The sequence below is a fragment of the Diorhabda sublineata genome, chromosome X (genome assembly GCF_026230105.1).
Source record: "Diorhabda sublineata isolate icDioSubl1.1 chromosome X, icDioSubl1.1, whole genome shotgun sequence".
Classification (NCBI taxonomy): Eukaryota; Metazoa; Arthropoda; class Insecta; order Coleoptera; family Chrysomelidae; genus Diorhabda; species Diorhabda sublineata.
In genome coordinates, this window is record NC_079485.1 from 38498993 (window position 1) to 38514400 (window position 15408).

The 15408-nt window shown below is 31.1% G+C and overlaps 1 protein-coding gene across 8 annotated transcripts in view; it reads left to right on the top strand.

Annotated features, from left to right (window-relative positions):
- Positions 1–15408, top strand: part of LOC130451829 (nuclear receptor coactivator 3) — a 366138-nt gene that overhangs the window by 221954 nt on the left and 128776 nt on the right. Inside the window, exon 1 of one of the 8 annotated variants that reach the window (XM_056791121.1) lies at positions 12218–13071. The exons of 5 other annotated variants lie outside the window; for them this stretch is intronic. In XM_056791121.1, coding sequence (XP_056647099.1) covers positions 12986–13071 — 86 coding nt within the window. In that variant the 5' untranslated portion in view covers positions 12218–12985. Of the gene's footprint in view, positions 1–12217; positions 13072–15408 lie in introns of those variants that run through there. 2 more of the 8 variants (XM_056791129.1, XM_056791130.1) reach the window with 2 other exon arrangements.

Consider the following 15408-nt stretch of genomic DNA (forward strand, 5'->3'; position numbering starts at 1 on the left):
TACTACGGATTTCTTCTTTGTTGCTATCGTGACAACAAAATTTCTGCTTCTTGAAATCATCTCTTGCTCTTCGCTGCATTCAGCATCTTCTAAAATCTTTGGACACACTTTCAAGTCAACTTCTGATTTAACTTATATTGTTCCTGTCTCACCTTGTTTTAAGACATCCAAATGTCTTGAGTCGACTGAAAAATTCAATTTCAACAAATTTTTTTTTTTTTGAGAAAAATGTAGTTCTCAAAACTTGAAAATATATTTTGATATTTAAATGCTCCAAATAGTTGAAGGTTAACGCCATGTGTACAATTTCATTACATAATCAAAATAAAAGACATTATCTTCTGCACAAATATTTAGCTTCCAGATTCTGAGACGTCATTTGTACCTAAAGCTAAGCTAAAATTAATTCCAATCAATAGAAATTATTCACCTAAAAAGAAGCCAAAATTTTTGCGCATTATATATTCTAAATTCTGCTTTTAACCCTTTAATCTCAACTATATACTTGAACTTGGATGTCACTTATAGTTTCACCAATATTCGTCTTCCCAATTCCCAAACGATTATGTCAGATCTTCTAGTGGTGGTTATATTTAGAAGAAAAGCTATTCCGATGGGTAGCCACTCACATTGCTATTCTTCACTAAAATTCTGCTCAAAAAGGTTCAATCCACATCACTCCTTTATGAGTAGAGCACTTTTATTTCCGAACTTTCAATTTGAATTCCTCGAAGGTTTCTATTCCATGCTATATAGAGTAACTGTCATTCATACTTATATCACAAAAAGTTTGAAAATATGTAATACGTACGGTTAAATACGTGTTTTTTTAATGGAAACTATTATTTTATCAATAATTAATATTTGAATGTCAGTTGTAATTAAGCTGATAGAGTGAAAGTTTACTTTCAGTTTTGTTCTGTAAATTCCATGAATCACTGTGGATTAACGATTTATTTTATAGCGGATATTTTAACAAACAATTCTTCAATCAGGAGAATAAATTTCTCGATTGAATAATTGACTTTGGCGACAACTATTTCGACAGTTTCGACATACGACATCCGTCCAAATTTCTTAAATTTCAGTAACATTGCTACAACTCTAATTGCACTATTGTGCAAATCACATAAACAATTGGATGAAAACCTTGCTTAGAAATGTTACATTCAACAGTTGTTTTTGCTATTTCATTAATTACTTTAAAACGAGTTTAATTCCATTTGACACAACACAATATTTTTGAAAACTTATAGAGAATAATTTCAATTTCAATCTTAATAACATATGGGTGAGACAAACCCCCAGATTGGATGGCGGAAATACTATAGCTAAGTAGGTACCTAGGCTGATTCCTTTGTTCCGATCCCAACCCATTAATATCATCACGTCACATGTGATCTGTTATGTATAGACTCACGCTAGAAACAAGACTGAATCTGTTATACCGGACCCACAGCCACCATAATTTTTCAAAAATTAAAAAAAACGTCTTTTAAAACGAAAGAGACCTAAAATCAAAGCGATTTAGAAACATAACGTAACTTATTGAATTCAAAAGCCTTGCCCATGTCACGCACAACATTTCGAAATCTCTCGGTGGTCGCCTGTCATAACTGTTTGTACATTTTCTACAACCCCTTCACTCTGTTTTGCAATTTTATGGAGGTTGTGATTTAACATTACCATTCATGTCCGAGTTAGTTGATTTTGCATTTTAACATTAAGTCAATAAAGTCAACATGGACTATCGATTCCTTTAAATATGTACTGGTAGTAAACTTAGATTTTCGTTCCTTTATTTCGCATACGCTCTGGTATTCTGGAAATGGAAATTTTTATTGTTCCCTTAAAACAGTTTCTGGAATTGTAAATGAAAAAACGATACGCAGGTATAGTGTACGGCCTATCGATAAGAATGGTAAGTAGCAGATAAATACAATTTGAAGTTTGGAAACATGGTCGTGGATATCTACGAAGTTTTTGAATATAGTTTCATCCTTTCGCACCCACGCTAATATCTTGGTAATCAAACGTAACGTATCGTATGTTTGAATTCACCGCCCGGGCCCTGGAATCCGGATTTTGTTTATTCAAAGTATATAGGGCTCGATTGGGCCATTTAACAATTGTGGATAAGAATGGATATATTTTTTTTCGACCATTTAACTTGACAGTTGACGGAACAGTAACTTTTCAGATGTTGACAAGACTCTCGCTACGGTGATTAGATTTGAAGTATTCCCCTAGTTTCTGATGTCACCTGTCAAAATTATCTATCTGTAAAGTTTATGACACGCTTGCTTAGTGCTGATTAAAAGCGCGCTCGCAACAAATGCTTTGATAACTTCAAACGTAATCCAAATTATTTTTCCATCGATATATCATAGTAGAGGATACTTAGGTAAAGTATTGTTTCTTAGAATTAAAACTACACCGTAAACAATGGGATTCATCTGAGGAACATACTCCTAACTAAGAAAAAGTTTTTTCGACCAATAAGGTCATAGCCACTGCGCGCGATGCGTTTTCCTATCCGTCCGCTATTGTTACAGAAACTTCTATGGCTTCCTCTGTTTCTGTTTCTAAACTTCTAAAGAGACTCAGTAGAAAGCGTTTTCTGGCAAATGGAAAGGGATTTCCAAAATATTCTACTTTGGAAACTCGCTAGCTTAAATAAGTAGAGCTGAGAGAAAAGTTTATTGGAAAAAAGGCGCTGCTCCGTGAAACCGCCCTTGTATTATGTTTCAATTTCATCACCATTAATCTGTTCCGACACCTTTGATACGGGTAGTGTGGAATTTTATCCTTTCTCTGTAGCTAATTCTGTATTTTTCACTACATTCGATAAGTTCGTACATTTGGGACTAGATACTACTTGAATTATGAAGTTAGATACGTATTATAAGAAAAAATATCCAGTAGGAGGTGCAAATTTTGGAATATTATTATTTTTAAGCTAAGAATGCGAAAACACATAATTGCGTAGATATCGTCACTATTATCTACATCGTAATTAAAATAATAGCAAATACAAACCGTATGTTCTATAGAAATCATAGCCAATGCAGACAATCAATTATGTGTCATTATAAATCACAGATAGTTGTCTTAAAACAAATTCATCATTTACGAATAATGTTACAGATTAAGTTGAAAGGATATTTAGTGCAATTCTGACAATAAGACCAAATCTTAATTGAATCTGTTGGAATTTTTATAAGCCAATTTATTATTAAAAGTTTTAATCCATTCAAATTATATAATTCCTCGTTGGTCAAAATAGTTACAACTCTTATTAATATTGGAGAACCTTGACTTTTAAGGACTTTATAGATCTTTTTAGTTAAATGATGAGATTCATTGATTGATTTGCCACCTTACTCGTAACCAAATGGTTTGAAACTTGAAAAAACTTCACAACCAATTTTAGAATGTGCGACTTTAGTGCTTTCCATAATATGGATGATATACTCATTTCAAGTTGAGTATTCGAGCCAATCTTCAAATAAGTTATGTCTGGAACTAAATCGAAATATTTACTTTGCTACATTTAGAAGTAACGTTGCGATAAATCTCCCACACCCGTTATAGTCACTAACAATTTTATCACTTATCTTGATTTGATTAGATGAAATTTTCAATCTCACCGCTATCAAATTTGTGCTGGCATTTTTTTATCGCATCAATACTAATTATTATTAAATTAATAGTTACCAGTATATGCAGCGTTTTGAATAAAAAAGCTAAAATATTAACGAAACTTTTGTTCTATGCATTTAATACAAGTATTATATATATGCAACTGTAATTGAGTCGCACAATTAGAAAATAATATGGTTAATTACTTACAGGGCTTCAAACATTTATTATTTAAAATTATATTTTACCATGGCAAATTCCTGGTACACAAACAACATACACAAACCATGTATTCATCAATATAGAGTAATAAAACCGAATTTGGTATAATTAGTAAAAGACTGACTATATCAAGAACTTTTTATACATTAAACACGTACAATAAAAGGTATGGATGACAAGAACCTGGGTTGATTGTCACTTCCGTATCTAAGCAATGTTGTTAATAAATGAAATTTGTTTTTGACACCTTTCTCTAACAATTTGAGTCTAATTTATTGTAAAAAGACTATATTGAATGCGAATGTGTTTTTGATAATCTTTTTTTAGTTAATGGTGCCCGGCAATCGGAAATGAACAGTTATTTCGTAGAAAATTCTTCGTAGTTAATAATTATACCTACAGTAGTATCTAAAATAATAAAGTAATATATGCAAATGCAAGTATTCATTAAAAATCATCGACTTTTTGATGTCAGGTGCATTATCATGCAAGAAGACAATTGTTTTCTTCTTTTTTAGTTCTTGTTCTTGTGTTTTATCACCAGCTATCAACAAATGAAAATAGGTCAGCTGTTGAAAGAATATTTCTTCTTTTTCTTTAAAATTATTGGGGCTTTAGTTATCACTCTCCTTTTATCAATTTTTTCTTCTGCTACTTCTTTCATTTGACGTTACTTGTTTCAGCCAAGGTCTTCGTTTCCTTCTTTTTGTGTTTTTTTGCTTCCGCCCCTTTCCTTATAAGGCTTTGTTGTATTATTGTCTTTATGTGCCTTACCAGTTTAAACATTTCTTAACTATTGATTCCTGATTTCTTCTATTATTACTTTTTTCCATTATTATCCTGTCCACCTTCTCATTCCCTACTGTTTTCTTTAGTTGTTTCATTTCTGCTGCTATTATTCTACTCTGTGTCTTTTTGTACCCACGATTCAATTCTATATATTAGAGTTCGACTGTACCAAAAAAAGGAATCACAAATACCTAAAAACGTTCCAAAACTGGATAATGCGAAACATTTCAAGTACTCTAGAATTAACTTAAGATCGCTATAATTATACCTCTTCACAGAGGAGGAGAAACAAGCGTGGAATTATCGCCCAATTGCACTCCTTCCCACGTTATCTAAGATCATAGAAAGATTGGTCAAAAAGAAGCTTTTTATCAAATTCAAATACTCAATACCCATCAATTTAGATTTTTAAGTAACAAATGCACAAATAATGCTATTTTCTCCCTTCTTAATAATGTCTACCCTAGCCTAAACGTCCATCACTCCACTTCAACAATTTTTTGTGATGTTTCTAAGGATTTTGATTATGTTAATCATAATATTTTAATTAACAAATTGCAGTACTACGGTTTCAGAGGAACACTTCTCGCATGGTTTAAGTCATACCTTACCAACAGAAGTCAGCTTGTAAGGGTTGATACAACGATATCATCTTGCACGTCAGTAGAATGTTGAGTGCCCCAAGGCTCAGTACCAGGCCCTATTTTGTCTCTGTTTATAAACGACGTCGCCTATCTAGACATCAGTCGTATAATATGTTTATTTGCAGACGACACTAGTTTCTCTTGGAGCAGCCCTGATTTCACGGCACTTCATAGGACCATATCTGGTGACCTAAACCCCCTTAAATCATGGTGCGATTCTAACCTTCTCTGTCTTAATGTTTCTTAAACCAAAGTTTTCTCCTATAAAAGTACATTGCAGCCTTTTTTTTATTACATAAAACTACCATTGACATCGTGGAATCTGTAAAATTTTTAGGCCTTGTTGTGGACAATTCCTTGAAATGGGAGTTACACATTGCGCCGCCTAATCTAAAAAATTAAGTTCCTCCTGTTTTGCGCTGAGATAAGTTTCCAAATAATTGAACTTATCCACTACCTTAACAGTCTATTATGCCGTTATCGAGTCGCATCTCCCTTCTGGGGTATGTGTGGTGCGTCTCAATTTGAGCGAATCTTTAAACCACAAAAGAAAGCTGTTAGACATTTACTCGGACTTAACAGCAGGGCTCACTGCAGGGACTTCTTTAAAAGATTAAAAATTCTGACTCTTCATTCCGTATTCATCTTTGACTCTGTTTGCCTAATTCGTAAGCACGCTTCTCCAATTTCAGAAAGACCGTTGCACGGCTATCCACTTAGGAACGCGGAGCACGATCTTTACCTACCTACTCCACGTTCAGATTTAGTTAAGGGCTCAATATTTTACAATGCAAACAAAATGCACAATCACTTGCCAATTGAAATTAAATAGATATCATCTTTTCCCGCATTCCGCAATAATTTGAGTAAACGACTTCTATTCTAATAATAATATTTAATTCTTGGCATGCTGCATACTTATTTAATTTTTACCAATTATTACCTATTACTGTTACCTATAATTTAGTTACTCAATATGGTTTTATTCTGTATATTGAAATTTTATTCCATTTGTTTTATCTTTATTTAGTTATTTTTATGTTTGTTTCTTAGTTTTTGTCTACAAATTGTAACAATTTTTTATAATCACTATAGTGTGTTGCTAACTTCTGAAAAGTTGCTCTTGGGTCAAACCTCTCAATGATATCATAAGATATCATTGAAATTTGTGCAATTTTGTAACCTGTATGCATTAATTTGGCTGCATTTGCGAGAAGGAAATTGAACATTTTTAAAAGTGCTCTTCAGTTTTGACTAGTGAATTTACCAACAGGTTTATATACTAGCGGATGCAAGAACGTTATTTTTGAAATTTATATCTGATATCAATTTATTGTTTACAGTGTTAATATTATGGTGTTTTAAATAGAACCAATGTAATTTTTCACATCGTTTATATATTATAAAGATAACATTGAATCCCTTTAAAAAGTAGGTTTGTAGGTTCTGATAAGCCTTTGTTTTCCGGTTAACTGCATTATCGCACTTTTTCACAATAATCTTAATTATAATAAATGAATCGATACATAGGCAGTCAAGATATTATTAATTTATTTTTAAAAGTTATAAGAGATAAACATTTAGTAAGAACAGTGTTAATCGAGTTATTTTAATCACTAAACCTGAGTAAATAACTCGAAGATCAGTTTATATCAGGGAGGAATATGAGAAATATTGTTGAAATACGATAAAACTACTGTTAAATGACGTTATCTCAATATTAAGGTTTAATATAAATGAGCTCAATAAATAATTATATACAGAATAAGTCTTAATTATGGAGTGCCAAATCCGCTTGCACGATTTTTCTATAAATATCATGTTTTCTGTTGATTTTATAGTACGAGGTATATCTGAAAAAATAAGTCAGCACTTATCAATATATGTTGGAAAGCATTGAAAAATTTCAGGAACTTTGGGCGCTTAGTTTCTGTTGGGCAATCGTATAGGTAAGTCGTTGTGAGGACCTACGCCAATGCAAGTGGAGGTAGATTATTGGTAGATCATTGGATTAAGGCATATCTAAATTGCCTAATACGGACCGAAGAGTTATACGTGCGTGAGCTATCCGCACGTCGAAGCCTCGTTTTCTCACTTTGAACCAAAAGTGCAAACATTTCCCAGGCCTTATTGACGCAAAGTGAGTAAGATTTCTCGCGTCGATTTATAACTATAGATAAAACCTAAATCCATCACTCCAGGAAAAAGTAAGTGAAACAATGTGACCACCATATTCACCAGATCTGACTAGGTGAGAGCATCGTTGGACTGAGTAAATTAAGAAAACTATATTTAAAAATAAAAATGTCTTGTTCCTTTGTTAGTTCGGAAAATAACAAATTTTATGTTGTTCTATGTATTTGAATGATATAATGATATAATACAGAGGTTTGATCAAAATCACGTTACATCCGACGAATGCACTTATTCAGTTTGAAAAATTTCCAATAATTCATATCCTAACAGTAATCCCGTAACAAATAAGGAGGATAGTTAAATATTAATTTCTGATTATGAGCGGGTTTTTTTTTTCAAAACATTAAGTAACGTTTTAGGAAATAGTCTAATTGATTTATAGCGTGCGAAACTGTAAGGTAGTGGCAATTTGATAAAATCGGCGTGATTCCAATCGATCTTGTAGAAAGTACTACCATTTAAATATATATTTTTGGGGCACCGTTATTGTCTAAAAGTAAGAAATAATGAAAAAAAAAAGCAAATAAAAATACTTTGGTGTTACAAATAACCGTGGCAACAAATTTAAATACGCTTAAATATTCAAGCTGTTATTGATGAAAAAGTATTCAAATACACATTATTCGAGTTCATACATTAAAATTGTCAGGATATGTGTGGGATTGACACATCCAACGCGGATTGTACTATCTATAATTCTGCCTATTTGTTTCCTTTAATAGGAAATCGAAAAGAATATTTTCAGTATTTTTTCAGGATTTGAAAATAAAAAAATTTAAAATCACAAAGTTTAGTATACAAAAATGCGTGAATGTCGGGAGAAAAAATAATTACTGCTTATCATATAACAATAAACGCCAAAACACGTGATTTTATTATACATTGGACATATTTGTAGTCAATAAGGTGAATTTCTACAATGGCCAAGTTGTAGCACTACCTAATGTTTTTCTTAAAATGGAAATGCTAGTCTTCAAATCTTAAAAAACAGAAATAGCGTTTAGCTGTAATGTTTTCAAGTATAGACCTATTCTATATTCTTTCTATATTCTATTGTTGACGACCCCTGCCTATACCATCTAAGGACGCCGAGCTTCACATATTCAGTGTCTGTTTAACTGACACACTGCAGAAATGATGTTTCTTTCCTTATCACCGTATCGTATTCTTTTAATTTATGGATTATCTCACTGATAGTATCTCCCGATTTATGATTTTTTTGCATCAAATAAAGTACACACTTCAGTTTGACTTCGTATTCTATTCCCACATAAATTTTATTACGGAAATTGCTAGAAACTGAGCAAAAAATTTATCAAAACAAAAAATGCAAAAGCAAAAACAAAAAATAACAAATGCTAATCTATGTTGCATTATTAGTTGGTGTTCTAACTTCCTAGGCTTGCCTATTTTTAATGAAAACTCATTAAAGACAGTCTACCGATATTAGGTTTATCACCTAGATCCAATGATAAACATCTGCTAGGTTAGTTCATTCGTCAATAGAACTATAAATTCAGTTATAACAACTAATAAATGACCATATGTTTAGTGTTTCATGGTTTTTTGTGCAAGTTATTGATGGACAAATATAATAAATACTTAAAAATACAATCCACGTAAAATATTAAAATATTTTTTCGATAGTTTGTTTCCCAATAATTTAAGTCCACTTGAGTTTTTACCTCATGTTCACTCAAAATTTCAGTAAAACACAAACTATTTAAAAACTAAATAGGTTGCACTAAAGTGCTTCTCTATAATTTTTTCTACAAAATGAGAGGTTTAGCACCAACGAAAATGTACAAAATATTCCGAGCGAGGTTTTTTACGGTAATTATTCTTAGTTTCTGGCGTCCCTTAATCATAAATTTGAATTTAATTGCCTACATAAATTAAGAGACATGCTTCTTTTGTTGATTGTCTCAACGTAAGATAAAAATTGTAACCAAAGGAGTCCTAAAAGTCTATCGAATGTGAAGAATGAAAGTAAGATTGTTTACGTCACACATGAGATCATCAGTTTCATCATATGACGAGTTAATTGAGCTCGTCACCAGTGTAAAGGTGCGTGTCTATTGTTTGCCCGGCGAAAAAATAATTCTTGAAAAAGTGTAACGTAATGAAACGGTATTTTGAATGTATGCATTTCAAAGTGAAGGAATTATCATATTAAAATTTAATTCATGTATTCTTCTGTTCTAACTAGTTACAGGGATACTTAAATACATTTGGGCACTTCTACAACTAATTTTATCCTCCACTCTCTGTCTGAAAGGCCTTCATTTATATCGCCTTATTTACATTAGCAATCTAGAGACTAAACTAATGAGAAAAATGTTTTAGATTTTCATTTTAATAATGTCTAATATATATATATATATATATATATATATATATATATATATATATATATATATATATGCATCTAAATGTTCTTGATTTTAGACCTCTTCAGTTTCAAAATTATTTTTTTTTGATAGTTTTTAAAAGAAGGACAAATTTTGACATTTCGACTTTTCCAATTTTGCACAAAATATTTCTAGTGACAAAGAATTGCCTGTGACAAATATTTTATGTGATATTGAATGCAACACCAATCATCTAAATAACGAAATTCAAAATAAAATAAGATCTGATACTTGTAATATTATCACTAATTTCAATATTTCAATTTCATTGAAAAACAAAAGACAACAAAACAATATCAAACCTCAAAATATAACTAAAACGAAAGAATTCAAAAATAAAGATAGAAATATCAAAATTTTGAAAGCAGATAAATCTAATAAAACTATTATCATGAAATCAGAAGATTATAATAATAAAATGATGAAATTATTAAACGATAAGACAACTTACAAAAAAATTAAACAAGACCCTACGAATTCTTATCAAAAACAAAATAATGATCTAATCGGATCTTGGGAAGAACAACTTTTTATTTCGCCATCAGACGCAAAAAAATTGAAAACTCACAATGCCTTACCCCCTAAAATATATGGTTTACCAAAACTCCACAAACCTGACATTCCCCTTCGACCGAGTTCGACCTCAAACTCCTCTCACCCTATTATCTAATTATTTGAAAAATATTTTGAAAAAAATTTTATATCAAAACAAATACTATATCAAAAACACATGAGATTTCAAAGAAAACATTAAAAGTATCAAAATTATTATTATTGCCATTGTAAAAAATGTATTAATGAAAGAATTAGACAAAATTAAAGAATATACAGAAATACCTCGAAACGAATTTATAAAAGCTATACAACCCACACTTACAACAACATTTTTCAAATATGAAAATGAAACATTCAAACAAATTGATGGTTGTCCTATGAAGGCTTCCATTTCAAGTGTTATAGCACAATTGGTAATGGAAGATCTTCAGGAAACAGTTCTAAGCAAACTTGATATAAATATTCCATTCTTTTTTCGATATGTAGATGATTGCATTACTGCCATACCAAAGAATCAAATTGAAAACATAAATACAAAATTCAATTCTTATCATGAAAAACTTCAATTCACAATAGAAATTGAGCAAAATAATAAAACATTATTTAAAATTAACAATAACATAAGAACACAATGGTATACGAAACCAACTTGGTTTTCAAGATATTTAAACTTCAATTCGTGTCATCCTATGTCACAAAAAAGATCAGTGATAATAAGTTTGGTTGATAGATCTGTCCAACTATCAGATCCTGAATTTAGATGCTTAGCTATTCAAAAAGCAAAAACTGAAAATTGAAAGAAAATAATTATCCGGAAAAAATGTTAAATAACATATTTAAAAAAAGGATAAACAGATACTACAATCAATTTAAAAACAAAACTGAAAAGAAACATCAAAACATAAAACATTTTTTCTTACCATATGTACAAGGACTTTCCCAACAATTATCGAATCATTTCAATAAATATGATATTAGTATAAGTCATAGAGGACATAATACGTTATCCAAATATTTCACTAAATTGAAATTTAAAACACCAAAAAATAAAAGAAGTGCATTGTACTAATTGTTACGCTGTCTACATAGGGCAAACATCTCAGTATTTAGAAAATAGACTAAAAGGTCATTAGTACGATAAAAAAAATTGAACTGCATTAACGAACCATGAAATATCAAAAAAATACAAATTCAATTATAAAGATTCAAAAATTCTTGAAACGGAATCTAATACACGAAAAAGATAATTTTTAGAAATAGTTCACATTCATAAGAACGAAAAATCTAAAAATGATTAAAAAGATCTAAATAATTTAAGTAAAATTTACAGCTCTATTCTGTGAATTCTAATAAATTTAATATATTTGCGATGTTGAAACCAAGGAAAAATTAATTTATCTTATTGGAACAAAGTTCTAAGTTGATTTTATCCTTATTTTGATATTCATGATGAAGTGATCATTTTTTATTGAAAATAACCATCACATAGGCAAGAAAATACCATTGGACAATGATAATTATGAAATTGTCCATTATGCCATGAATGCTCCTTAATAAGTAAATATGATATTGCAATGAATGTTTCGCCAACAATTGCTCGAAATCGAGTCTTTCACATAAAGGGATTTATTAAATAATTCGATCAAATACTTGTGCAAAACACTCTCAAAACGATAACACTTGAAGTACTGTAAAGAAAATTATTGTTGGATTATTAAATGAAGATTGACAATAATTTAGGAGCACTGTAAACGTCACTTCTAGATTTTATTACATTTTAAAAAATTTATAGGATTCTACATAATTTTGGTGGGTTGTGTAAAATTTCGCTTTTAGTTTTTATAATCAGAAATTGATTTATAATAACACAAACATATAAAATTCGTTATAAATGAAATTGAGTCCGTACTATATTGTATGCGAGAGACATTTGTAGATGCCATAAAGACTGTTTCGCAGTTGTTTCCTGTTTAGCTAGTTTCCAGTAGCGTTCCTCTTCTGGGAAGACCGCTATGCTCTGTCATGCAATTCGCACTTTTTTCGAGGTCCCTTAACGAAATTTACCACAAACTGATACATGAACATGAAAAACCACCTTACACTAAGGTCAGTGCGATTAAAAAAAAATACTATTTTCGAGTTGGCCTCGAAGTTGTTCTAGCGATCGTGTGTTTTCGCGTCTTCGGACTGCGTCACTTCGACCTACTAACCCCATTCGAGAACCTCGCGGCACGGCTACGTCGACTTTGCCATTGAGTCGTCGGTTTTCGTGTCGAGAACACGTAGCTATACAAGTTGTGCGCCGCACTTGATTTCTTATTATTGCTTGTCTGCCTGCCTCTCTGCTTTCTTGGATACACATTTTTAAACGCGCAACAACGATAAGCTGCTCTACCGCCGACCGCTTTAATGTGACGTGTGTGACGCAGGGAAAATATGAAACTGTGATTGTGATCCGTGCTGTGATAGTTGGAACTAGTGGTTGGTTGGATATGTTGGTGTTTATAATCAAATTTTAAAGATAACATGTTGGAACATAGTGCTATGTATCTTAACGTGACACCACCGTATGAAGAAGATACTTCATTTTTTCCGGATTTCTATACTACACGGTTCGTATAAATAATATTTATGCGATTTGTAGTGAGTATATTTGTGTGTATAAGGTCTTTGAATTTTACTTGTGCTATCTTGGAATCTTGCCAATGTCCTCTCTCTCTCTCTCTAGCCGAACTGATTTTACACTGATTCTTTTGTTGCTAGACAAAACTCGTTTCTCTTGGAGCGATTAAAAACACAATCTTTGTAATTCGACACGCAGTTCTGAATGCGATTCGTTGTTTCGTTTCACGATTTTATTGTCAGAGTCGATTTGGACATCTAGCTCTTCGTCAGTCAGGCAGTCGTCACACATTTTTAAACCGCATCTCGCCATTTAATTCCCGACTTTTTTGCATCCCGTCGGTGGAATCAATTTTGTATAATAGAACATCGCAATACCTTAAATGCCATCTGGATAATTGCATCAGAATCAATAAAACGTTGATTTCAGAGAACGATTAATACCGCCTTAAGAATCAAGGACACAATGCGTGTCGTGATAATTTCTTCTGGTAGTTGAACAAAAACTCTTTATTTCTATTAACAACCAGTTTCTACCGGATCATTTTGCAGAAAGTACATTGTTTGATGCCAATAAGAATTGTGACAATAATAATGTGCAAGTCTTGTATTTTGATCATATACCTATAGATTCATATTATTATCTATAATACACAAGAAAAACTTTCATCAACAAACGCAACTGATTACGTCAAAAAATATACAAGATTTAGAAAGTTTGAAGGTTTATGAAACCGGCTGGTAATTAATTATGTAAATTTTTCACTACAAAAATTTTAATTTTACATTTTTTGTGAATGTTCTTAACATTTCAATAAGTCACTTATTCTCTGACATTGATTACATTATGTCTTTAATGAAAAATAATCAATACAGAGAGCAGCCCAACACCATGTTGTTTAAGTAGATACTATATGTATATATGTACAGTTTTGGAACTAAAGAAGAATTAGTTCACTACAATTACGGCATTTCTCATTTCTCTATAATTTCTGCTTTAAGTGGCATTATGTTTAACCGGTCATTGAAAATGTTTTGGGATTAAAGACGTTTCGAGGTTTAAGAAAAACTTAATTGAAAAGTTTTTATGGCACTTGAAGGCTTAAAATTTGCTCGCTATGGGTATAGAGTTATTTTGCATTGAAAGCAATGTACATAGTACTGATAACAAACAAATATGCTATATTGTAAATATATTGGAATTAAAACTGAGGTCCCGTCGAACTTTGAAAACTTGTTACCTCGGTGCATTTCTCTCTTCTAATAACTAGTAACAATGTATCAGAAGTGGATCCTGAATTTTTAAGCACAGGGCTAATATTACTTATGTACCTACCTAATTTTTATTTCGTTTAAATTTTTTTTCATAGAAATATTTCCTTCATATATATATATACAAACCTTCCTGCATTTTTGCTTATCGCATTCAAATTCTTTGTCGAATCTCTGTTATTTTTAATAAACATTTACATATTATGCACACTAAAAATCAACCAAATCGACTACGTTATCTAGAAATTAAGGAGAAATAAATAGTATTAAAATTACCGGTTGTTTGACTATTCTATACTCAAATAATTTTTAACAAAGAATTTGTGGATATAAATAAATTTTTTCGTTAATTTTTATTTTGCATATCTATCAACTAAGAACAAGTAAATAGTATAGATCAAGTATTAGTCACAGTTTTCTGATTGTTTTTATTAATTGAAAACTAGAAACGACATCGACACTACTATTTTTGTTTTGATAATTTTACCTAGGAATTTTTTTGCGTTATTGTCTGTAGTAATATACTCAGTTATTTATTTATCCTATTTCAACCGCATGGTTTTGAAACAGATGTAGCATCGGGCGAATAAAAATTTTTATTTTCGATTCTAAGCAGCAAAGGTTTTTGACATTTCGGAAGTATTCTATTTGAGCATTTGGGACAGTACAGTTTTTATGCCAAAGTTCTTCGCTTCCCACAGAAATAATAATTAGTGCTATTATTTCCTCTGCTAAAACATGTCTTATAGTGTTTTGCAAAATGTTATTTTGGAAAAAAAATTATGCTAAATATTTTTTTTTGAGAAATTCTCGTTCACTGATATATGATATGATGTTACGGTTCGCCTCCTGGGTCATAAAATTTCTTTTCGAATAAACTGTAGGTATTTAAATCATATATTTTGGGAATGCGAAAAAATAAACCTTCAGCTCAATTAAAATCGATTAATCTGCAGTGTTCAATGCATAGGGAGAAGTTTTGCATTTCGAGGTTTTGTGTTCGACGTCACCTAGTGTTCCAATTGTATTGTTTACTTCAGTGTTTGTTCGTTATT